The sequence below is a fragment of the Eriocheir sinensis genome, chromosome 18 (genome assembly GCF_024679095.1).
Source record: "Eriocheir sinensis breed Jianghai 21 chromosome 18, ASM2467909v1, whole genome shotgun sequence".
NCBI classification, from domain to species: Eukaryota; Metazoa; Arthropoda; class Malacostraca; order Decapoda; family Varunidae; genus Eriocheir; species Eriocheir sinensis.
Window position 1 is genome coordinate 20,137,287 of NC_066526.1, and position 24,742 is coordinate 20,162,028.

At 40.6% G+C, this 24,742-nt stretch overlaps 1 protein-coding gene and 1 long non-coding RNA gene across 3 annotated transcripts; one reads left to right on the top strand and one right to left on the bottom strand.

The window, feature by feature from the left end:
* Nucleotides 1–530: 530 nt before the first annotated feature.
* Nucleotides 531–19,124, top strand: LOC127000429 (uncharacterized). Its single transcript, XR_007754034.1, has 3 exons — nucleotides 531–822; nucleotides 17,386–17,460; nucleotides 18,487–19,124. It is a non-coding gene; the product is annotated as an uncharacterized LOC127000429 (long non-coding RNA).
* Nucleotides 6,060–23,035, bottom strand: LOC127000427 (steroidogenic acute regulatory protein-like). 2 transcript variants are annotated; one of them, XM_050864147.1, is made up of 14 exons: nucleotides 22,880–23,035; nucleotides 19,597–19,671; nucleotides 16,734–16,900; nucleotides 16,520–16,600; nucleotides 16,312–16,389; nucleotides 16,105–16,158; nucleotides 15,418–15,556; nucleotides 15,176–15,301; nucleotides 15,015–15,073; nucleotides 14,676–14,828; nucleotides 14,460–14,564; nucleotides 14,199–14,374; nucleotides 10,743–10,970; nucleotides 6,060–10,431 (listed from the first exon to the last, which is right to left on the bottom strand). In XM_050864147.1, exons 2-13 carry the CDS (start codon nucleotides 19,625–19,627, stop codon nucleotides 10,757–10,759), a joined length of 1,383 nt encoding a protein of 460 aa, XP_050720104.1. In that variant the 5' UTR covers nucleotides 19,628–19,671; nucleotides 22,880–23,035; the 3' UTR covers nucleotides 6,060–10,431; nucleotides 10,743–10,756. The 2 variants fall into 2 exon arrangements, with proteins under 2 accessions (XP_050720104.1, XP_050720103.1); XM_050864146.1 differs by having other exon boundaries at nucleotides 6,060–10,970.
* Nucleotides 23,036–24,742: the final 1,707 nt, after the last annotated feature.

A 24,742-nucleotide genomic window follows, 5' to 3' on the forward strand; every position in this document is an offset into this window, starting at 1 on the left:
ATAAAGCATGATTTTTATTAGTATAAACAATATGTTGTTATAATATAAAATGTTCTATATTACTACTACTATTACTACTACTTCTACTACTACAACTACTACTACTACTTAACTACTAGGGTAGGCGGTGGCCGAAGTTATAGCGTACTGGACCCACATTCGCCGCGATGACGACGCGTTCGAATCGATCGCACACGCTACCACTTTTTTTTTCACTGCCGAGCCCAACGAAACCCACCACCACCCACCTGCCACCACCCCCCACCATCACCCGACTTGAGAGAGGAGAAGTCAGCGAACGAAATCAAGGGGGAGTGAGCAAATGCAATGAGCAATGCACTAATGCGCGCCTATGCCAGAACGCCCTGGGCCAGAAGGGCTGCCCCACCTGGAAGAAGCACCTGGAAAGAATCAGGCCTTCCCACAGCTTCCCATCTACCGGCGCAATAATAAAAAAAAAAAAAAAAAAAACTACTACTACTACTACTACTACTACTACTACTACTACTACTACGACAACTACCACAGTACTACTATTATTACACACATACTATACACTTTATGATATTGATAAAAAGAATGATAAAGATAAACTCATTAATAAATACAATAAAAAAATAATGCATCCCAACGAGGGTAAGATATATATAACTGGTGATAAAATAAATATCAGTTCGAAGCAGCGGATGGATCACTTTGAAGCAAGGCTCGTGAGCCAGCAGGTCTGCGTGCCACCTGGCGGACGGCCGCGACACCCGAGACAGAGGAACACCTGCGGCCGCCGGAGGAGCCTTGCTGTGACATTAAGGGTATTTTTAAGCGGTACGTAGAGTGTTTTGTAGGGTAGTAAAGTTATTAGAAGGGCCATGGATGCTGTGTTATCTGTACGTAGGAAGAGAAATACGATACTACTGAGCTAGCGGGGAGTAAGTGTGGAACTATATAGCATACCTTCTGCCCTCACCTGCCCGTAGAACCAAGATGTCTGCCTCTCACGGTTCCAAAAGCAGCCAAATGCTTATCTTGTGGAGCCTTGCCTTGTCGTAGGGTAGCATAGTAAGTTGTTGGAGGGTAATATAGTAAGGAGAAGGAGAGCATACGTGCGACCGCCGTCAGAGTAGGCTACGCTTTCGTGAATATTATTATCCCCTATTTTCAACACTAAATAGTCCTTGAATTGGATTTTGAAAGCGCTTTCATAGTTGTTTGTAGAAAAGATATATGAAGAGCTAGTGATGTTTCATAAGGTAGGTAATGAAATACTGGCACGGTACTAAAACGAATCTTTACCCAGTGTAGTAAGTAAGTATAGGTAGTAAAGTAAGTTGTTTTAGGGTGGTATAGTAAAGAGAAAGGCCATGAATGCTGTGTTATCTGGACCTAACGGACAAAAAGACTTAAATTATGGGTCTTATTAAATATTTCGACTCTGTCACACGTAATTATTTGACAAGGCTTTCGTAGGAGTTTTGTGCATTTCCCGAGGTACTTTTATGACCCTGGCAGTAGTTTGACCCTCCTACTGTAACATGAATTTGAAGTTAAACACTCGTAAAAACCCGAGTCACCCCTTTTTCGGCCTTTGAAAGTAGTTGACGTGAGGGATGGAAGCGTCTGAGAACGTGACCCTTCAACTCCCAATCACATAATTATTTGACAAGGCTTTTCGTGGGAGTTGTGGGCATATCCAGTGGTAGTTTTATGACCCCTCTGGTAGTTCGACCCTTCTATTGTACCATGAACCTTAAAACACACTCATTAGATCCCGATTTATCTCCTTTACGACCTTTGGAAATAGTTGAAGGCCGAAAACTGAGACAAACGGCCCATACACCTTGTTTTGTCTCCTGCCCCGATTATCCCGCAGACCCTCGATGTCAACGTCGCGATATTCTAAAAGTATCCGAACCATGATCCGAACGCTTAATTTTGCTGCTTACCATTCGTGATAGTTTGAGGCCTAGGAGTAAGTGAAGAATGTAGTGGTTAGGTGATGGGGAAAAATGCTATAGCGTGAATGGAAGGCTTGGCACATTTTTTTTTTTTTTTTTTTTTTTACAACAAAGGAGACCGCTCAAGGGCACAAAAAAGGAAACTATAATAAAAAAAAGCCCGCTACTCGCTGCTCCTATAAAAAGAATCAAAAGAGGTGGCCGAGAGAGGTCAGTTTCGGGAGGAGAGGTGTGAATACAAAGTTGATCTGACATGGGATACTAAACTGAGGTAATTGAAAGGTAATTAAAAGGATGGTACACCTGAATGATAAAATTGGAATGGCTAGTTTTCCTTATATTGGGAGGTCGTTATCACCACCCGCCGATATCCAAGCATTGATTAGTAAATGAGTATCAAAAAGCATTATTCATTGACCATGCAACGTCAATATTCGCTTTTTTTATATAAGAATATCCAAGCATCACTAGAGGTTCTGAATCTGAGACGATTAGCATGTTAAAATCTTTATTATAAATAGTGCTGACGGTAGGGGTGAGGTGTTATCTTTTAATTCTGACAAGTACGTAATAAAGTAGTTTGCATTTCGCGCCTCTGCCATTTCCTGTTCGTCCGGCTCCACAGCTCCACGTGTTATTTACCATGCTCCTCCATTCGTTGTCATTCTTGCCCTCCCTTTACCATGCCGCACACATACTTACGTTCATAATGCCTACATCAGCATCATCCAGTATACCGTTTTGTTGCTTTCACTTCCAAAGTCCATATTGTTACGAATGTGCTGTATGTGAATGATTGTATGTGTAATGTAATGAAATTGTAGCATGATGCAATGTTAGCTCAGCATGGTACAATTTCATCACATTACACATAAATCATTCACATACAGCACATTCGTAACAATATATTTGTTTCCAAGCTCCAGGGTCACCTTCAGTCAAACCACGATTTCCGCTGGCGTGGTTCTCATTTCCGTGGTTTTCTGACGTGTCCACGATCTTCCAAACTTACGCTAGATATCAGTGGCGGACCTAGAAAATATTTTTGGGGGCCCTAGGCACTCTGCTCGCAACCGAAATTTCTCGTTTGAATAGAGATTTTGGGTTTTGTTCCCGGCCAGAGAGAGAGTTAAAATGGGCTTTCTATCTTGACACCCTAGCCCCTGCGCCTCAGTAGCTGAGTGGTTTCTTTGACCGCCTACCACTCCTCGGGGCACCGGTTCGAATCTGATTAGATGCCTTCGCTGCCCACCCAGCTATTGCTCCTGTTTATTCTTCCTTTCGGGTTGGTCGATAAATGGATATCTGGGGAAACTTGGGGAAGGAAAATTGTGGGAATCCGGACGGCATAGGGCCATTTAAGTGTTCCCAGGCTAATGGATACGAGACCACCACAGGCTCAAAAGGTGAAGGAGGCGGAAATGAGCACCGATGCAACGCGAAGCAATATCGCATGCTCCCCACTTTACCTACGAGTATTACTTTATTAGGCAGACATTGTAGGTTAGTCTCTGGGTTACTAATTTTTCCCATCCCAGCCTGTCTACCATATTGTAGTTCTTAAATATAGTAGGTTACAAGAGGAGCTTCATTAGCTTTATTTGTGAGATGAATGTGGAAGAGAGGCTGGAGTATGAGTAAATATTTGCTCCTGAGTTTACTTACACTTGATGTAATTTGTATTTGGAGTGTTTTGGTAAATAAAAAATAAAAAATCTTTCGTGTTGAGCCACAGTAATGAATTAGAATAATAACTAGCTTCTTTTTTTTTGGAGGAACTCATTGGTACATTAAAACTAATTTAATTCACTGTAGCATAAGGGGCACAAATTTTATGACAAAAGCAATGACTCAATTAAGATAGGTATATATATATATATATATATATATATATATATATATATATATATATATATATATATATATATATATATATATATATATATATATATATATATATATATATATATATATATATATATATATATATATATATATATATATATATATATATATATATATATATATATATATATATATATATATATATATATATATATATATATATATATATATATACAGTACCTCTCGAGATTCGCGTAATCCGAGTTTTGCGATCCCCGAGTTTCGCGGTTAGTCCTAGATTCTTACCATCCCGACTTTCGCGCATTATCACCCCGAGTTTCGCGCTTCTTTGACACGTACGGGTCACGTCTACTTACCATCGGCGTCATGTACACTACCTTTAAAGGTAGTATATCACACTGGACGTTTTCCTCCAAACATTGTGGCTATGGCAAGAGAGAGAGAGAGAGAGAGAGAGAGAGAGAGAGAGAGAACGGGTCGTTTTGAAGCCGCAGTTATAGATTGCTGCCTTACGATTGACTGACAGTTCTGAAAACACGCTTGTGATTCGCAGGGAGTCCGATGACGTCATCGCCGACGCTCACCCTATCAGCGGCTTCACTGCGTTTTCCACCAACCGTTGGGGCTACGGGCAATGCCCGTACATCCAACCGGGAGCGAGTTCACGGTTATCCGTAAACTAGTGTGACATTAGATATCACCGAAAGACGACGGTAGGTATTACTCACCATCATCATCAGCAGCAATAACAAGAAACTAGAAGAAGAGGAAGAAGCTGCACCCTACTGTTCCTACATTCGCACAGCTATGAGTGTTGTTGCCTGGACCAAGACTTCCGAGGCCACTTTAATTGAGAAATTACGGGACATGCCAGCTTTGTGGGATCCCAGGCATGAATTGTATGCAAAACAACTGCATAGAAGGAAGAGCAGACACTGGTTTCCCAAGCCTTGTGTCTTTCTTGGCTGTAGATGGTTGCACAAGCTCAATATTTCATAAAATTGGTCCTTGCTGACTCATCCACTGCCTGTAGCCTTCGTCGTCTTCTAGACGTAGTTCTTGCAATGGCTGCATCACTTCACTGCGCTCCTTTCTTCTTGTAAGCCATTGCCGCCTCCACATTCGTTTTTTTCCGTTGCTTGTGTAAACTTAGTGTCACTAGAGCCAAAGCAACGGCCCCTCTCCGGTCTCGCTGGTCGCGGGATCAATCCCCGGCGCTGGCAAAACCTTTCCTTGTCTGGATTCATTTCTCGTGTGTTTCGTTACACACAGAGGTCGTGTGGGAGTGTGTAAATGAGAAAATTCTGGCGTTTCATCCCCACCTGTCATCTGCCTTCAATTCCCTAAGAAGATACATAAGAGTCACTTGTTCAGATACTCTTGGGCAGTGGTTCCCAACCTTTTCAAAGCCACAGACCAGTCGAGCAAGTGAAAAAATTCAGCGGATCAGTGCCATAGGCATAGATCCAAGCATACACTGACATTTTTATAGTCCGAATACATATCTAATTTTTTTAGCAATTTAAAATTCAGTGGGGCAATACCATGTAATGTAATGTTTCACATTATACAAAGTAAAGTGATTATAAAGGCTAAATTATTCAAATGGATGCCATGAGGGAAAATATACAACAACAACATCACTTAATACTACAGTAGACATGGAAAAAGACAAGCTGTCATGGTAATAGACTCGTGTACCTATTGCAAGGTCTATCAATACATCAAAACGTAATATTTCATATTTTACAAATGAAATTAGAGATTTGATCTCCCTCTCTTCTTTCTTCTATCTTTCTTCTTTTCTCTCACTTTTTTTTTTCTTTATTTCTTTCTTCCTCGTCTGTCCAGCGAGTGTTTCACCATATTCTAAACATTTTATTCAATTTTTATTTCATTGTAACTGCTTATTTGAAAAAAAAAAATGCTTCGACAGATTATTATTTTCTTAAATCATGAACAAAACAAAATGTCACTCGTGAAGCAATTTGGCGGACCAGCACCGGTCCACGGACCATAGGTTGGGAACCACTGCTCTAGGGTCATGCAGTCCTTTCATGTTCTGCTGTGCTAACATTTACTTATGTTTGATTTGCCTCCATAAACAAGCCATTTGAGGGCATCTTGTTCTGAAGATTAGAAACACCCAGAGCTAGCCTACACCTGTAACTACACCAAAGCTATACCTCTGTGTTCAAGTATTTATTTGAAGGACACAGGAGTTAATGAGAGCAAGACAAATTATCACATTTATCTTTTAATATCAAATAAGTTTGTATACATAAAAGCTATGAAATATACTAACCAACACAGATCAAGGTTATGCTCTTCAGTGCTAACCCAGGCAATACTTTGGTATCATGGCTTAAATAATATGTAATATGAAACCTGACAAACATCTCTCCATATGAAGACTCGGACAAACGCATTCACTGCCTATCACTGCAGGGCAGGGCATTGCTGACACCACTCAGCAGGTTAGAGAAAACACAATACACAAAGCTCAGAGCACACCAAAAGGATGATAAAAAATTCATACACTATAAAAATGCCCAACTGATTCAAGAACATGTTTGTACAAAAATTAAAGTTTACTTCTAAAGTAATTTCACTAATCACTAAAGTATTTAGATTTATATATAATGAAGCAGTTTATTCCTACTTGACATGGCTATTACTTACATGCTATATACAAGTCCAAGTTAATACTCAGAAAATTCTTTGTACAAGATTGACTGTACATTAACGGTGTGTTTACGAGAGCAGCGTAATGCAAGAACATACTCTGGTAACCGTGAGGCGGGTGAGCTACACTGTAATAGTTTCGTCATTCACGCTTGGAATGTGTGGTGAATACCAGCTGAGCAACTTCCCAGGATAAAGCAATCATCACTAGACAGGTTAAAGTTCTTACTCAAGGACCAGAAGTCGTGTGGAAAACATTGCTCAGGGATAGTTTACACAACAGCCTCAGCCACTCGAGCTTTGCACTGACACTAATGATTTAAATCCACAACCTGTGCAACTATGTCAATATGTAGGCAGTTGCTTCAGAAACTAATAAGGCATAGAATCATGCAGTACCTTTGTTTCACAACAAATCTTTCACATTTTAATTTCATACTCATTTATTCTACTTGCATCCCATGCACACAAACTTGTTCACCAAATCACCCAATATCTTTGTCCTTCCACTCACTGTAGACCAAGATATGACTCATGAAAAGTTGCAATTCTCATGTCACTTTGTCTCTTTTAAGTGTCACTTGAGTAATTCATAAAGTGGTGTTTCATGTGCACCAGTGTTCCTCAGTTTTGAAGTCCCATGCCCTGACTGACGATGGTTAAAAATAAACACACATCAAATAATGCAAAAAACACTCATAAAAAGCTGAATGGTGAGAATAACACAAAAGGAAGGCCCTGATATACCGGTACATGCAAGGGTTTCACAACACACTTGGTTCTATGTATGGTAAGTGAGCTGGTGTGTATGCAAATATCACACTTCATACAACCTTCCATAAGCACCAATAATTCTAGTAATATTTATTTTGTCTCAGTTGACCTCTAGGAATACCTAAAAATAATCTAGAAACACATCAGTGACTTGATAAAAATGTCAAGAGATCTGACTGAAAGTGTCTTAAAATGAAAATTCCATTTAAGTGTCATTCAAAGGAACTACCAGCTACAACTAACAAACAAGTCTGCATGAACAAGGCTTGTGTACCACAAGTTCTGTCAGAGAGCAGTGGAACCTGATATTTTTTTCCACAAAGGCTTTATCCAAGACATGCAAAATTCATCCATGAAGACGTCAAAGTAAACCAGATCTCCTGTTCTTTGCTCCCAAATACTTGCATGAGATTTCTTGCTCATACTAATCCTTCCCATACCTATTTTTCAACATGAATTTTACTGCTAAAACATCACTATTGCTTGAAATATTTAGGTTCCACTGCACCATCAAGCAGTCACAATGTCTGCATATCATAAATGAGTAATTATTGTACAATATATGACTATATAAATATAATTTTACCCAAAAGAACTTACATTACATAATGTTATTATTTTGTTTAGCTGATGCATCATCAGTTTGCAAAAATTATGAGTAATTTTATGACTTACTGAACCGCAATAAGTTCTTGACCAGAACAGTTAATAACAGCCGTGGGCCCACTTCAGTGGGCAATCTTAGTCTTACCTGAATGTTTTTTTCTCATTTACTGAGGCCAATATAGCCTCCACTCCCCTCCCTTCATGTACAGTGCACTGAGTAAATGTTTGCTGTGATGGTGACAACTGTTAAGAGTCATGGATCAGCTACAGGAATACATTGTGTTATGGATTTATTTAATCAATTGTGGTAACTTTGTAACAAGTGAAATGAGTAACCTCCAGCAGTCTTTATCATGATGCCCCCTAAAGGACAGGCAGTCATGGGAAAAAATTATATAAACAAACTTGCATGAAATTTAATAGCAAATGCATAAGAAGTTGGTATAATGCGGGTAACTTGGCTTACAGGGATTGTAGAAGCACTATGAGAACTTTGTTATAATAATAATATTAATAATAATAATGATAGTAATAATAGAGTAAAAGTCTATTAATCTCAATTCTTATGGTCATAATATGCTAATTCAGTCCAAATTCTTGATTGACAGAACTCTGGAGTGCAGGAAAAAAATAATGCAGAAATGAGTATTCCAAATTCTGGACGGCAGGAATCAATAAATACAAATACACAATCATTATAAAACATTGTTGCAAGATGATTATCAATTATTTTGTTTTGACTGTGGCATCCAGTCAGACAGCCTCTCGTCCTCAGGAACAGCACAGCAGCATGAGCTCTGTGATTATGTACATTTTACAAAGAATTCCCTTGTTCCGTAACTCTTGGAAACTCCGGAGCCCAAAACAACAGGCCCAGGCAACAAGAGTACTGAGGAGAGATAGAAGGTAACACTCATCATGGAATAACCCCCCCCCAAAATCAAAGTAACTGCAATGTGTTAAGAGTCAGGGGTTGGATACAGTGCAGTACACGGCAATTAAATCACGTGAAAAGTAATTCTGTTCACCTGAGATAAGTAAAATACCTCTACGCATTGCTGTTTAGTATTATTCAGGACATATGTATGCATTAACTCCTTCACTCCAGCGACCCTGACATCGGCGTCTGACGGTGTCACTGAATGGAAAGGGTTAGTCCTCTTCTAAACCTCTTTCATTTCCTCTTAATCCTCTTCTAAACCTCTTAAGAGGAAATGGAAGAGGATTAAGAGGAATTTTGAGGAGGTTTAGAAGAGGATTAATCCTCTTCCATTTCCTCTTGACCCTTTCCATACTGTGACGCCGACATCTGCGTCATGGATGGAAAGGGTTAACAGTGATTTCAGGTAGCATCATACGGTTTTAAAAATCTCAACTCATAACAGATTTGCATCCGTTACTATTCACATTAGTGGACTTTTACTGAGATGATAAATAAAGCATGAATAGGATTTAACATATTCATGAGTTTCCAGTTTTAGTTCTCTCGAGCAAGCACAGGATGGTAAATCTCTCTTCCTCACAGCTTCCTGGATGTTTTGTGAATGGTTCAAACAGTTGTAACAACTTTGGAGGGAAACAAGTAATGACATGATGATCAGATTTAACACACGACCCAGACTAGTTAGGCATGGACTTCATAAAAATGTAATGCAATGAAAAAATAACAAATGGTTTACAAGCACTTTCAGAAACGTTGCTCCTTAGTATTTATGAGTAAGGCAATAATATTCATATCACAGCCATGCAGAAAAATTCACTGGAAAGAATAATGTATGATAACAAAAGCCTTTCTTAAAGTCAAAGTGTTAAGGAAACACTAACAACTTAACCCTTAGAACAAGGACATCAACACTGACACTCACATACTGTTGCAGAAGATAACAATGAGATGAAATGATATGAACTATTTGATGAAGGTAAATTGATGATGCTTGATATGCTTTGATGACAGTGACAGGGGAACAATCAGAAAAAAAACACTGATGAAAAAAAATTTAGTGGCCTCGATGCTCATCTGTTTCATTGTCCCTTGAGCCAGTGGTGTATAAGAACCCACTACTCCGGGATACGGGACAAGTGTTACCGCAGTTTACTTCCCAGGTGTCCCTAAGCACCCATTTATTAACCAGACCAAAAAGGAGGATGAACAGCTGGGTGAGTTGTGTGCCGACTGCCACAGGCCGGGATTGAGCCCGGGCCTGCAGATTTGGTGATAAGTGCGCTAACCACTACACTGTGGTGTTAGATGGAAAAAAGTTGATAAAGTACATCCCAGATGGAATGAGTCTTTCAGAAGTGTAGGACAGATGGGCTTGAGAGACTTGAAAAGAATGAATCAAGGAAGAGAGGGAAAGAACATGAAAGATATGTAGATACCAAGACCGTGTCCACGTTTATATGACGGGAATATTACTGGGGAACCTTTTCACACAGGAACCTCTCGAGACTTTCATGAAGGAATATTTACTCATGTATGTTCTGGACAAAGGAAGTAATATAGATGTACAGTAACCATGTCCCTGTCAACCTTGTTTTACCTTTATGACTGAAAAGAAAAAGAAAAAAAAAAAATTACGTTCAAGACCTTGCCTGAATGTGTAAGGAGTGAGCAGCACTTTTCTATAAGATCAATTTTAAGTCCTAGGAAGACCCAATACTTTTGGTTATTTTATACACTAAATGACATGATTCACAGACGGGACATTGTGAAGAATACTTTTCTGCATGTAGATGACAGGACGAAACCTAAATGGCCCTGTCAACCCCCAATGACTGGGTTACAAATAGGAAAGGACATGCTGTACTACCAGCACTTTTCCTTTTGTATATTGAAATGTGTTTTTGTCTTCAACTCACTGAGAGAAGACAAGTTATCTGTGTCCTCGCCTCTGAGAGCTCTTGAGGGTGGGCGCATGGGATCTGAGGCAGGTCATGAAGTCTGTCATGGCATAGGTGAGTGCCTGGTCCAGGACATACTGGGGTATCCAGCCCTTGAGGTCTGTGTCCAGCAGCCACTGGAAGGCACATTTCCTCGGTGCATTCTCAGCTGGTTCAAACACCCAGCAGGAAGGTCCATTTTCTCCTCTGAAATCATAAAAAACGTATTCAAACACATAATAGGCAATAGCTCATGGCACAAAGTAATAAAGAATAACCTCGTTCATATCGTAAGGAAGCATATGTGATTTTTCTGAGTCAAGACATATATAGTACACATCAGTTGAAGTGTCACCCCCTCCTTGGCACTAGTAAAAATGTGGATCTCTTTCATTTAAATGCACAAAAAATTGCTTAACTAATGTGAAAATGTGCATGGATACTTATGAACAACTCCTCTACTTAGAGATGACTCTTCCCTTCCTTTTCTTGACCTCCTGACGGCGCTGGGCCATGGAATCACAGAGCTTCTTCAGCAGGTCGCTGCTGATGGATGCCCAGGCCTCCTGGACTGCCACTTCCAACTTCTGTACCATGGAGGCATCAACCCCCTGAAGCTGACCTTTTATGATCCCCCACACATTCTCAATAGGAGAAAGGTCTGGAGAGTTACCTGGCCACTCTTCTATAAACTTTACTTGGCAGTCACGAAGCCAGTTTTTTTTTTTTTTTTTTTTTTTTTTTTGCAGCCCTCCTACGGCGGTATTCTTCTCCCAGTGTGGATCTGATGGTCTCAAGGGAGCTTCTTCCTTAGGGTCTGATGGTCGGCCCAGCCTGTTCTGGCGCAGGGCAAGTGTTTATAGTGGCGCCATCTTATCTTGCATTGGATCCAAGCTCCTCTCATCCCCAATCCGAGTCCTTAGAGCCTGGTAGAGCAGGGGTGGTCTTCTGGACTTCTGGTCAGTCGGGGGGTTTGGCGGCGGCCTGGCGGCTGAAAAATGGCAGGCGGGGAACCACGGCGGGATTGAACCCAACCCTCCTGAACACGCCGCCCGCCCTCTGTTATAAGGCAAGGGGCACCATCTTGCTGCAAAATGCTGGTTGCACTCTTCTCAAATGCAGCCTCCAAATGGTCATTCAGGATGGTGTAGTAAGCATCAGCATTTACCACTTCATTCCTGAGGAGAGTGACAAGCTCACCAAGACCACCATACCCCAGCGAGCCCAACACCATGATATACGCAGGGTACTTTACAGTGCGAGCAAGGAGCTTGTCGCTGTAAGGGTCTGCACCTTGACCGCGCCATACTTTCTTCGGGTTGCTGTCAGTCACTGTAAACATCGCTTCATCTGTCCACAACACCTTTCGCCACTGCTCCGAGGTCCAGTCTCCATATTTTGTGGCAGAAAAACTTAGCCGTTTCTCCCTTTGTTGAGTCGTCATGAGGGGCTTCCTACATGCTGTGACTTTTTTGTAACCCAGGTCATCGTGGAGGTGGTGTTGGATGGTGCGAACAGAGGCATTATCGAGAAGCATAGGGTTATTTTCTTTAATTTGCTTTGCTGTTAAGGTAGGATTGGCTTCCACTTGCCTCTATAATACAGAGATTTCGGGGAGGGACCACAGAGTGAGCTTCTCCTCCATGGCAGTGGAACGGCATTTCCTGGCAGCTGCATGCCTTGAATTTTGCCACAAGACGCTGAACAGAGCGATGATTTAAGCCAGTTTGCTGGACAATTTCTTGGGTTTTTAGGCCTAATCTGTGACACTCTGGGCCGTATTACAAGTCAAACCTGAGAAGTTTCGGGTCCCTACAAAGGTCGGTTAAGGGGCCGTACATGTCCAATCCCAGAAGTTTCGGGTCCCTGCAGAGTTATTCATCCCGAACTCTGTAAGGACCCCAAACTTCTCGGATTGGACTTGTAGTACGTTCCCTAAACTGACCTTTGTAAGGACCCCAAACTTATCGGATTGGACTTGAAGTACGGTCCCTAAACTGACCTTTGTAGAGACCCCAAACTTCTCGGGTTTGACTTGTAATACGGCCCTCTATCACTCTCACGATGTCATCATGGCTAGTGCGAGGCTTCGGCATAATGCACACTAAAAAATGTGGCAGAATGCTGCAGCATGCAAGAAAATCTACAGTTCCCAACAGGATGGAAGGTGCAACGCTGCCTCCTCTGGTAAGAGCTAATGCAGCACTGAGTCATTGTTTTCCCTGCTTGGTAGATTAAGGAGAGCATGAGGAAGGTTACCATGTAGCCAATTTCTCCCTCCAATTTACACTTCATTCGAAATCCCGCCATAAGAAGTGTCATGGGGCCAAGTGCGACACTTCAACTGACGAGTACTTTATATGATAACTTTTGTGATTTTGTTAGGTAAGGTTAAGTTTAGGGTATCTTCAAACACATGATAGCCAGCACTTTATGGTATAAATTAACAAAGAATGGCCTCACTTTGTTGTATACAAAGTCTTATTATTAAGGAAGCATATATGAACTTTCTGATTCTAGACCTATAGTAATTTTGGGATTTTGTTAGGTTAGGTAAGTTTAGGTTATCTTCAAACACATGATAGCCACCACCTTATGGTATAAATCAATAAAGAAATGACCTCACTTTGTTGTATAGAAAGTCTCATTAGTAAGGAAGCATATATGAATTTTCTGAGTCAAGACCCAGTGAAACTGCTTGGGGTTTTGTTAGGTTAAGTTTAGGGTACCTTCAAACACATGATAGCCAGCACCTTATGGTATAAATCAACAAATACTGACCTCGTTTTGTTCTATGAAAAGTCTCATTAGTAAGGTGGAATATATAAATTTTCCGTTTCAAGACCCATAGTAACTGTTTGGGGTTTTGTTAGGTTAAGTTTAAGGTATCCTCAAACACATGATAGGCAGCACCTTATGGTATAAATCAACAAAGAGTGACCTCACTTTGTTTTACAGAAAGTCTCATTAGTAACAAAGCATATATGAATTTTCTGAGTCAAGACCTATAGTAACTGTTTGAGGTTTTGTTAGGTTAGATTAGGTTAAGTTTGGGGTATCATCAAGCACATGATAGCCAGCACCTTATGGTATAAATCAACAATGAATGACCTCACTTTGTCGTATAGAAAGTCTAATTAGTAAGGCAGCTTATATGGATATTATATGGATTGGCACTGCAGGGTGGGTGAGGCGACGCACCCTCTGGCGTATGCCTAGATTGATTGATTGATTGGAGGACTGATTGAAGAGTTATACAGGAAGATGAGGAAAAGATTGGGGGGAACCAAGTCCATTTAACACGATATAATGGATCGCAATACAATATTTTGTTTGGTGAACTGTTCCTCAGAAACATAACTCATAGTGATGTTCCCCTGTATGAACGGCTGGTTGAAAATCAGACTACAGTAGTGCCCAGCCTTCAATACCCACCTGACAGCACTCTTCTGTGGTGGCTCATCCTTGTGGATGACTGACTTGATGGCAGAAACCCAGCAATTGTCAATCTTTTTCCAATGGCGCACGGTGACAAAGTCCCTCGCCGTGACCACCCCTCCTGGCCCCTCCGTCGCCAGCTGGTACACCACATCAGTGCTGCTGTCCACACTCTGGGGGTGGAGTTCAACTTAGTTACAAGGGCAACAAGAGAAGCTTGGTTTCCCACTTCATGTAATACTAAGCTCGGGATATTACCTGGACTTTTCTCCCCATGTTGATGGCCTTGTTCCAGGTGGACATATTTTCAAAGTTGTGAACAAATTCGTTGAACAGTGTGTTGGCATCAGTGTCAATAACACCCTGAAAAACAAACCTTTGGATAGTAAATAAGTTACAGTGTAAATATTGAGTGGATTTGTTCATATCATAATAGGCTATGATCATACGAATCATAACAGGCTATGATCTTACTGTCAACTTGTATATTTTATTTCCTCTTGGGCCCAGCCTGGTGTAGATGGTGTCCCCGTGGGCGCTTTCCTTCTCCACCTTCCAGCCTGGCGAGTGCAGCATTTCCCAGGCTTTGTGTAGCGCCTCAACCCCACAAATCTGTAACTCTCTCTCCTGGAAGAAGTACAAGTGTCCCCGTAAATATCATAAATTCTGCATTAGAGGCTTACAATTATGTTGATGTGTAGATCATAACTTTCGTTGTTTATTTTAATCATGAAGAAATCTGTTTTTTCAAGAGTTTAGATAGTTTGATAGTCACAAGCAGCTTCTTAACCATAAACAGAGCAACAGACTTACTTGTGGGGACAGTTTTCTATTCCCTGTGAAGCCTCCATACTCTTCCTCATCCTCAGAACCTGTAAAGCACCACAAAGCCTATAGTACCCACAATAAGAAAGTATCTTTATGCATATACATGAAAGCCTCAGTAAACATGATGAGCAGGGTCTTATATTTACCCAGAGGAGACTCCATGGGCGAGTAGAAGTCTCCCACGGTCTCTGAGTATGTGCTAAGGTAGTCCCGCACCCTCTCCAGACCAGGCAGCAGCGGGTCATTCTCATACTGCTCACTACTGGTGGCCGCTGGAACAGGGAAGGGAATATTGCAGGCTTGTTACTGTGCTTTCATTATACCTGTTCTCTGGGAGTCAGTGTAGGAGTACAAGACTTCATGACTCAGAGCCTCCTTGTACCCTTACCTTCAAGCACACTCTTGGCTCTGTTTTCCTGAGGCAACACCCGAAAGTCCACAAACCAAGCCTCGATCCAAGAGATGAAGAAGGATAACAATAGCAGCGTCACCTCAAACGGGTAACTTGATTTGTCATTCCCTTGCCACTGCAAAGGAAAGTGATACTTGTATAAAAGTTTCTCTTAAATTTTATCTAAATTATCTATATATTGTACTTCATCATTATTAATTAAATTTCTATCAGCAATGGGGGATTAGGAAGACTTATGAAATCCTAAGTAAACAAATAGAAAAAAATCATTCAAAGTCATAAGTAAATAGAGTACTCAATACAGTGGGTCTCTCCACACATTCACACAACTTGAACTTGGCCTAACAAAGCAATCACTGACACAGACTGCGTGCCTCGGCCATCAAAGCACTGTGGTGTGTGCTGGCTTTCGAGTGAGAGTTCATTGCTCTCTCTTCAGTAATATCACTTAGACACTTGAACTTAAAGTTCTTGAGCTTAATCATGTACTGAACCATTACAGTTTCTTTCCTTAATCAAGACCTTACAGTCATTATACACATATGTGGAAACTGACAATGCTTACTATATTTATAACTTACACTAGGCATTTTGTAAGCCCTATGATAGTGTTTATTTCATTTAAACAATTATCTACACAGCATTTTAGGTTGTATACCTTACCTCATACATTAGACCTTTAAAAATAAGGAATGCACAGCTTCCCGCAGTGGTTATCTGAAACAGTGGATAACATTAACATTTATCCTCAGTGTTATGCTGAAAAGCAACATATTTTATAGGACCAAAATACTATCAAGGATAAGATTCAGCAATGATAAATCAATAAACATTTTTGGCATGATAAAGATTAATATAAAGTGGACTTACTGCCACCATCCACCAATGGTTAATGTGTAGTAGAGCGTACATAAGCAACAGCAGGGTGAATCGCACACCAGCGACCATCTGCATTAAAAGGACAGAAAAATTATATGGATCAGACAATTCTGTGCTTGCTTACTAAATCATCACGCATTGGCCGACACATATACAGGAAAAGTATAAACAAACAAGCACACACACAGAGAAGACTTACCACTATATCAAATATGGAGTAGCGTACATTGTAGTGGATGATTTCCTCAATTAATGCACTGTACGCCCCCTCGTTTTTTATCTGAGGGAAATTTCAAACAAATGTCTTTTGGAATCCTGATGAACTAAAGTAAGTATACATAAAGTGAAGATGGTACATGAAAATTTCAAGAATATGGCACTTTTCAAATAAGATGCATATCATGTCAACTCACTAGCACACAGATGGCCCAAAACAGGCCAGTGAAGAGAAAGTCAAACGTCACAAACAAGCAGAAGAAACGGCGAACAGCTGACATGCGTCCATTGATCTGCATCCCTGGCAGGTGGTTGGCCAGCCAGATGTCCGGGCTCACTGTGCTCATGCTGCCCAGCCCTCCCACTGACAAAAAATGGAAAATTAGCGATGAAGAGTCGGTGGTGACAGTCTGGGATACTAAAGCAGAACTGTAGGTAACTTCTTTTTCCCTTTATTGTAAATTAGAATTCTAACATCATCCTTTTCACCTCAGTTATGGAGAAATAAAATATTACTTACCCATTATCAGTTAATTAACCCCTCCAAATTATTATCATTAGTCTTCCCTTCTTCTTTATGGGGTGATAAAATAATAGGGCATGTAGGAAGAGTAAAAGAAAAAAAAGACAATCATTCCCTAATTTCAGCCTCTTGCAATGCACCGTCAAAGCCACATCCCTTTCAGTTGTCTGTCATCAAAGTGGAATGTGGATATTCTTAATCCTCATCTCTGGGATAAGAAATCTCTACTGTGATAAATAACCATGAGGTTTCACCAAAATGCAAAATGTAATGCTCATCTTATTGTGGCAACAACTTGGCATTAAATAAGCTTTTTCTTTTGGCAGAATGTCCAGTTCAAGCAGGCCTGGGCATTAAGATGGAGCTGAGGCTGCAGTTCTTCAGGACTTCAAAGACTCCAGGTAAACGTATAGTCAACTTTTTTATAGCATAATTTTTGCTGGTGTATAAGACAATCCTTGAAGCTAAAATAAGATTAAATTTCGGAATCATCTTAAAGGCAAGGTATAGTAATCGAACCTCTACCTCCCATTGTTAATTGGGTCCTTGAAGGTGATGGAGGGCATTACCTAACACTCCCCTGAAGTTAAGCCATGATTAGAAATACTGAAATTGCTAAAATCAGTATGATGCCCAAGTATTTTTTAACATGATAAAATTTTCATAAAAATATCTCAATGGATATGGCCATGACAGCAAGAGAAAGGTGGTTGGCCCATTAAAAACAATAGACAGCAGCTTTTCAAAGTCTGAGAGCGACTGGTTGAATTGCTTGCAAAAAGGCATAGTACAGGGTTGCCAGATCTGAAAATGGTGATATCCTTACCAACTTCCTCAATTTTCTTTACCAAATTTGTTTTTAAAATATGAAGTGTAAATACTACTGGATTTACACTTCATTAACTAGTACTTGAAGGTCTCAGAGGCAGAATGAAAATTAGGTGTTTTGTCACTCAGCACCTCATTTATTTGTTTCATGATATTTACCAAACTAAATTATATTCACTGGGTTACAAAAAAAAAAAAATTGTAAGTTATCTAAGTTTTTCCACTGATATAGGATAGATTTGCACTGTTGAATCCGAAAATGACACCCGTTTCTCTCGATCAGGTCAGGTTTTTTAAGTCGATTTTTAAAAAAATCCAATCTTATAACTAAATCGATTACGTACATTTTTGTGACATTTTCGGTTGATTTTTGTTAATAATTCTCATCTGAAATAGGTTTTTAAGATAAAAAAATTGTTTTCTAAGACAATTCATTAACTAAATATTACAAAAATTGATGTGTACATTGAATAGTAGACATTGATAAAGGTAAGTACATGTAAATTGGATATTAGGTCATCATTGTTCAAAATTCAGGGCATGGACTTCCGTTTCTTCGAACTCCTAGAATGCTCAGCGGTAGGTACGTCTCTCTTCAGAGTCCAACAGTAATCAGCCATCATGACTGCATCCCAGCATCCTTGATACCCGGTCTCCATCTCTATCATGTCCTGATGGAATCTCTCCCCCTGCTCGTCGCTCATTGATCCCAGATTCTCAGGAAACCGATCCATACGTAAGAATAAGTAATGCATTTTGATGCTCATGTTACATTCGAGGTTTCTGAAAGCAGTCAGCATATTGGTGACAAGTTCTGCGTAGTTCCTGGCCTTCTTGTTGCCATAAATTTCTTTACGACAAGAACAAAAGCCTTCCACGCTTCCACTTCCACTTCGTTCATTGAGTTTTCAAACTCTAGATCTCTGATGAGCTGAGGACCGTCAAAGATACCAGCTTTCAACTTCTCCATGGTCAATCCTGGAAAAGCGTGGCACAAGTAAATGAAGCAGCCAGCATCCTTGTCCAGAGCTTTGGTGAAATGTTTGATCAAGCCGAGCTTGATGTGCAGCGGTGGGAAAAGTATCCTGTCTCTGTCCACCAGAGGGTTGTTTATGATGTTCCTTGCTCTGCAAGGCACCAATTTCTCCTGTACAGACCAGTCCTTCTTCGTGTAATGCTGAGCTTTGTCCCTACTATCCCACATGCACAGAAAGCACGGGTACTTGGTGAACCCAGACTGCTGACCCAACAAAGTAAAAAAAATACCAGTTAGTCAAAAATTGGCACATGTAAACTCTTCAGAATTTGTTTATTTAAAGAAATAAGAAAGAAATTGGCCTCGTGTAAATAAAAAATACCCGTACGTGTAAAGAATAACGTAAAAAACATCATGTGGCGATAGCTAAAAAAAAGTTGACCTAAGTGAGCAAAACCAATGTGATTTTTGGATTCAGCACATCAAAGTTGTCCTAAATTAGCTAAAAAAATCTTTAGACGATAAATTTGTTGTTGGCCAGTGAATTATTATTTCAGTCTTATTGGCACCTTGTAAGCCCATCCTAAATTTGTAACTTGTCTTAGCTAAATTAATAGGCAGCTTCGTAGAGTTTTATACACATTGTACAGATACATAGCTTTAAATACAGCTGGCTTTATCATATGGGCCAATGTGGTGCACACAAAAATTAAGACATCACAGTAATACGTACCCAGGGGAGAGCGATGCCCAGTCAGCGACATCACAGTGTATTGGGGAAGTTCTGTTGCTGTTATCCTTTGTTAATCTGTAAGAGAGTAGGGATGTGAAGTGTTATATAAGGTACTCATGAGTCTGATGGTTCATGCAGGTAATGGTTCAACAAAAACTTAATAAAACATCGTGAACTCGAGGTTTTAGCTAGGTATTAAGCTGGAGGCAGATTTTAAACTGTGTTGCACTGAGAAATCAGGGTAATTATTGCAGGAGTAAAAATTTTTTTCAAGATTGAATTTTATGCTCTTTCCTTTTAATAAGAGACACGGTGTAGATGAATCGTACATAAAAGTGTTGGTATAGAAAAGTTGGGGCCAAGTGCTATACCTGCACGTGGCCTTGGTGATCATCTTTGTCTCATTTGACCTTGGGTCTAATGTGGGTGAGAGCCCATTATCCCGGGATACAAGGCCAATGCAACATTCAGGTTATCGTATCACAGTTAACCCTCCCCAAGTTTACCCAGGTACCCATTTATTGACCTGGCCAACAGGGAGGATGAACAACTGGGTGGGCTGCCTGCTGTCTGCCCAGGGTGGGCTTTGAACCCAGGACCCCAGCTTCGTGGGTAGGCATTCTAAGTACTGCCCCAAGATTTTGGAATATACGTGTATTTAGAAAGAGAGCAAAAGGACTAAGATTGGTTATAGTAACTCACCAACATCTATCTTCCTACCTAACATAGTACTCTTCTGTTGTTATATGTGTCTTCTACTAACCTTTAAACTTCTCGGAAAACCATAGGTTAGAACCATAATGTTAAGATCAAAAGAAGGTGAAATAACAATGAAAGGTGTGTGTGAGCCCATTCGGCTGCAGGAGGCTGAGTAGTCCAATGCAACAAAAGGTAGAAACACAGGGGGGATGAGGGTGGCAAAGGTTCCCTGTTAGGATGTTATGTATATATTCACCTGTCTTTTAGTGATCTAATGGGAGGTCGAGGGGGATGAAGACTAGGGTTGCTCCGATTAATCGGTAAGTAATAGGTAATCGGCCTAATCAGCCACTTTGCCGATTAATTGGTAATCGGCCTTTTGGCCAATTAATCGGGGCTGATTAGTAAATTTTCTTCTCTTATGTGAAGCCACTGTGATTTAGCCTTAGATCTGTCTTCCACTTCTCACTGGAACACCTTCCACCGCTGTAAGAGTTTTTCTGTTTACCCATCCTGCAAGTGTTAAGTCCGTATCGCATTATTATGTCACTAATCACTAGATCGTCCCCACAAGATGAATTTTTAGAAACAATAAGTGGAACGTCACCAGCTTACATAACATTGGCAAAATGCTCACTGAGACACACTGACTGACTGACAGCCAAATGATAGCCTGTGGCGTGGGTCTCATGGACTCTCACCGAGTCTCACCGTACTGGTATTGGACACGTTCAGATACAGACTTCATACGGTACGGTTATACCATTTTCAGTTTTACCTAATTGAGGGACATTATTCAACTTTTTCGTCACTGTAGCTACATAAAGTTATTATTTCATATTAATATGCAGTAATCATACTGTATATTTTGTACTAATAAAAAAAAACATGCATGTTTTTAATTTAGAAGTAAACAAACACAGTGTAACAGACTGTAAATTAGTAGAAAACTTGAAAGATTGATAAACTTTCTGTGCACTACCATTTCTAGTAGCATCTGGGATCACCACAAGAACAAGAAAACTGGCAAATTCTAACATATTAAAACCAGGATGTTTCCACAAAGCAAGGCTAAATTATAAGTAACAAATTACTAGAGGTATTTGCTCTCCATACAGGAGATGACAGTTGGGCAGTAAACAAAGTTGTAAACATGAGGGTTACGGTATGTCTTTAACTTTGTGGTACCAGTGTCAAGTAATTAATGCAGATTAATCATATTTACAATTTCAAAGTAATCGGCCGATTAATCAGTATCGGCCGATTATTGGTTACCAATTAGTCGGTAATCGGTAATTGGCCAAACTGCTTATCGGTGTAGCCCTAATGAAGACCCTCAAAGGTAAACACATGAATAATCCTATTGGATTTTAGCCATGGTGAGCTGCAGTATTTGGCTGCCGTGGGACGCTGTGGGCAACTGCACTGCCAGTGGCCGCATGGGTTCACACACATTTGTTTTGTTTTCTACTCTCTTTCGTATGATTTTCCAGGAAGTTTGAAGGTTGATAAAAAAACATATATGGCAACAGAAAAGCCATTGTTATATAAGAAACGAGATATCAGCACATAAATAAAACAAACCATTGGAAAGCAAGAAAACTGCGATCATGAAAGATATTAGACAATTTAAGAGTAGATCAGGTCCAACAGGGAGCATCAAACACACACACACACAGGAATATTACCACTGAGCTGTATCGAAAAGAGGTCAAAAGAAACATACAAGTTACCAGACTAACACTAGTATATTCAAATATTCATTCCTTCTCCACAGCATCCAAGAGTGGAATCATCTCCCATCTCATGTAGTTAATAGTCCCACTCTTGACACATTTAGGAATAGGATCATCAATCATTATCTCCCTAATCCTGGGCCCATACTTATAAAGCTAACACCTCGTCTCAGGCTCGTCTTAAGAGCCCAAACCAGCCCTGTGGAATCTGAGACGCGGCGCGAGTAGCTAAAGTTGGTCACGGGCAGGCATAAATCCTGGGTCTCGTCTGAGGTTCAACCTTCAAATGTAAACATTGCCGGGTGTTGCCAGACAGACAGCGTGCCTCATCAAAATCGTTTTACATTCATACGCTCACAATAGTCTTCCAAAACCCTATTATAATGGATATGATGTACTTCTATTCAATACTCTCACCATTTTAAGGTATTCTTGCCCATTAATTTTCATATGAGATAACTGATCTTGCCATTGTTGGCTGGAGCCCCAGCTATGGTGAAAACCCACCTCTGAGACGAGATATAAGTCACACGCCAAACTTCTTTAAAAGTATGGGCCCTGCTGGCCCTTTACCATATCCCAATACCTTTCCTCATCCTAATCCTGTCCTGGCCCCTTGAATCCCCCGCACAACCCCCGCATATCATGACACCCGAGAGTGGCCCTCTGCGACTCCCCTAGAAATTAAATGATTCCTAATGCCCTAATTTCAGTTTCAAGGAGGGGGCGGGGAGGGGCATGGCAGCACCCTTTGTTCCGCCTCGGGGCTCACAAGTGCTCCCATTTCTCCACCCATACACTTTACTTCCCTCCCGCCATTACTCCCACTGTTTAGTGAGGCCACATACCTTCCCCGTGGCCATAGTACACCGTGGAGAGCGTCCTCGGGCGTCCAGGGCAGGCGATAAGGGCAGAGGGTGGCAGGAGGTGGAGTTTGTTTACAAAATATCAGCCGAGGGAACGGGGCGTGACGTCACCGCCTGCCTCTGTGTCTTGTGACGGGGAAGAATTAAGTACCGTGTTACGACTATAATATATGGCTGTAAGGAGGAAGCACTGAAGTTATATCTGACAGTTCGTTTTCTGATTTCCTGTAAAGTAGAAAATAATGAGCTAGGCAGTTTCTTTACGAAGGTGACGATATGGCTTCTAAAAATTGATTCTTGAGCTACTATATAATATTATAGTCATTGTATTTGCTGCCCTTTCCTGTATATGAATGATTGACACACCTACATACTTTATTACTGTGTTCAATACCCTACACAAAATAAATACTGGCGTGTTATTGGGAAAAAAGAACTGTACAATGAAAGTGGAGTGAAAAGAAAAGTGTAATAGTGGAAACTAGCAAAAGGACATAGCAAAGCAAAGTCAGGGGTGACGGAGGAATAAGTACCGTGTTACGACTATAATATGGCTGTAAGGAGGAAGCAGTGAAGTTAATCCCTTACAAAAATGTTCTTGGCGTATTGTTGGGGGAAAAAAAACTGTAGCTACAATGAAAGTGGAGTGAAAACAAAAGGACACATCAGCTTAGGGTGAGCGTATATATAAGTGTGCACTGTGAAGTATAAATATATAGTGCATGGGAAGATATATATAGTGTAACGGCAAGGTGTGTGAATAAGCGGAAGAATCAAAAGGAGGTGGAGCAGGAGGACACACGAAGCGATACAGATCAGCAAAGAAGGTCAACTCTCGCCCGGAGCTATGGTATTTTTTGTCTCCTTTGTCACTCTGTACCAGTAGTAGTCACCAGTACAGTTCCCAATCCCACGGTCGTGACTCAAATGAGGGTCACAAGATCGAGTGTTTCTAAGGGTCGCAAAAGAGTCTTGGAAAAAGCTATAATTACATCATACTATATAAATGTAAAGCCCGGTTTTGTGTATCACAGTTAGGTCAAATTTAGATTTTTCAGTAATGTGGTTCACTTATTTCAGTAGAACCGCGTGAAGGTTCTCCTAAACACACACTAACAAAAGTAGCGTTGTAATAAAGTACTCATGCGTACACATACAATACGCGGTACGTCATACGAGGAGCAATGGAGCATTCGCGTATTATATACTCGTCCGCCGAACCGACAGCGAGGAGGCGAAGGATAAAATCATTTGTCTCACAACGTACCAGGAATTAAACTTTGGGAACCACTGCTCTATAGGATACATATTTATCGGTCGAGATGGATTTTGTATTTCCCAAGAGGTTTGAAGGCTATACAGTAATTAGACATAAATGGCAATAGATGAGTATATTTCGTGAAGTAGGAAGCAAGATAAAGACGCCCGGAGTTTGGCAGGTGTTCCCTTTATCCACTTCCTGGTGACAAGGCGAAATGTTAGGAGGAACTTGTTTGGTCTGACTAAGACAAGAGGATATCCTCCATCTCTTTAGGACGTGATATCAGCCGAATAATTCGAGGTTTTTTTTTATAGATTTGTGTTTGGAAGATTAATTGGATCTGTACGTAGACTGTCATGGATATGTGAAAAATTTGTTTCTCTCTCTCTCTCTCTCTCTCTCTCTCTCTCTCTCTCTCACACACACACACTCACACAGTTAATATGCGTAAATATCTTTTAGAGGGATTTTGAAAGGGTCGCCATTGAGAGAGAGAGAGAGAGAGAGAGAGAGAGAGAGAGAGAGAGAGAGAGAGAGAGAGAGAGAGAGAGAGAGAGAGAGAGAGAGCAGCAGCAGCAGCAGCA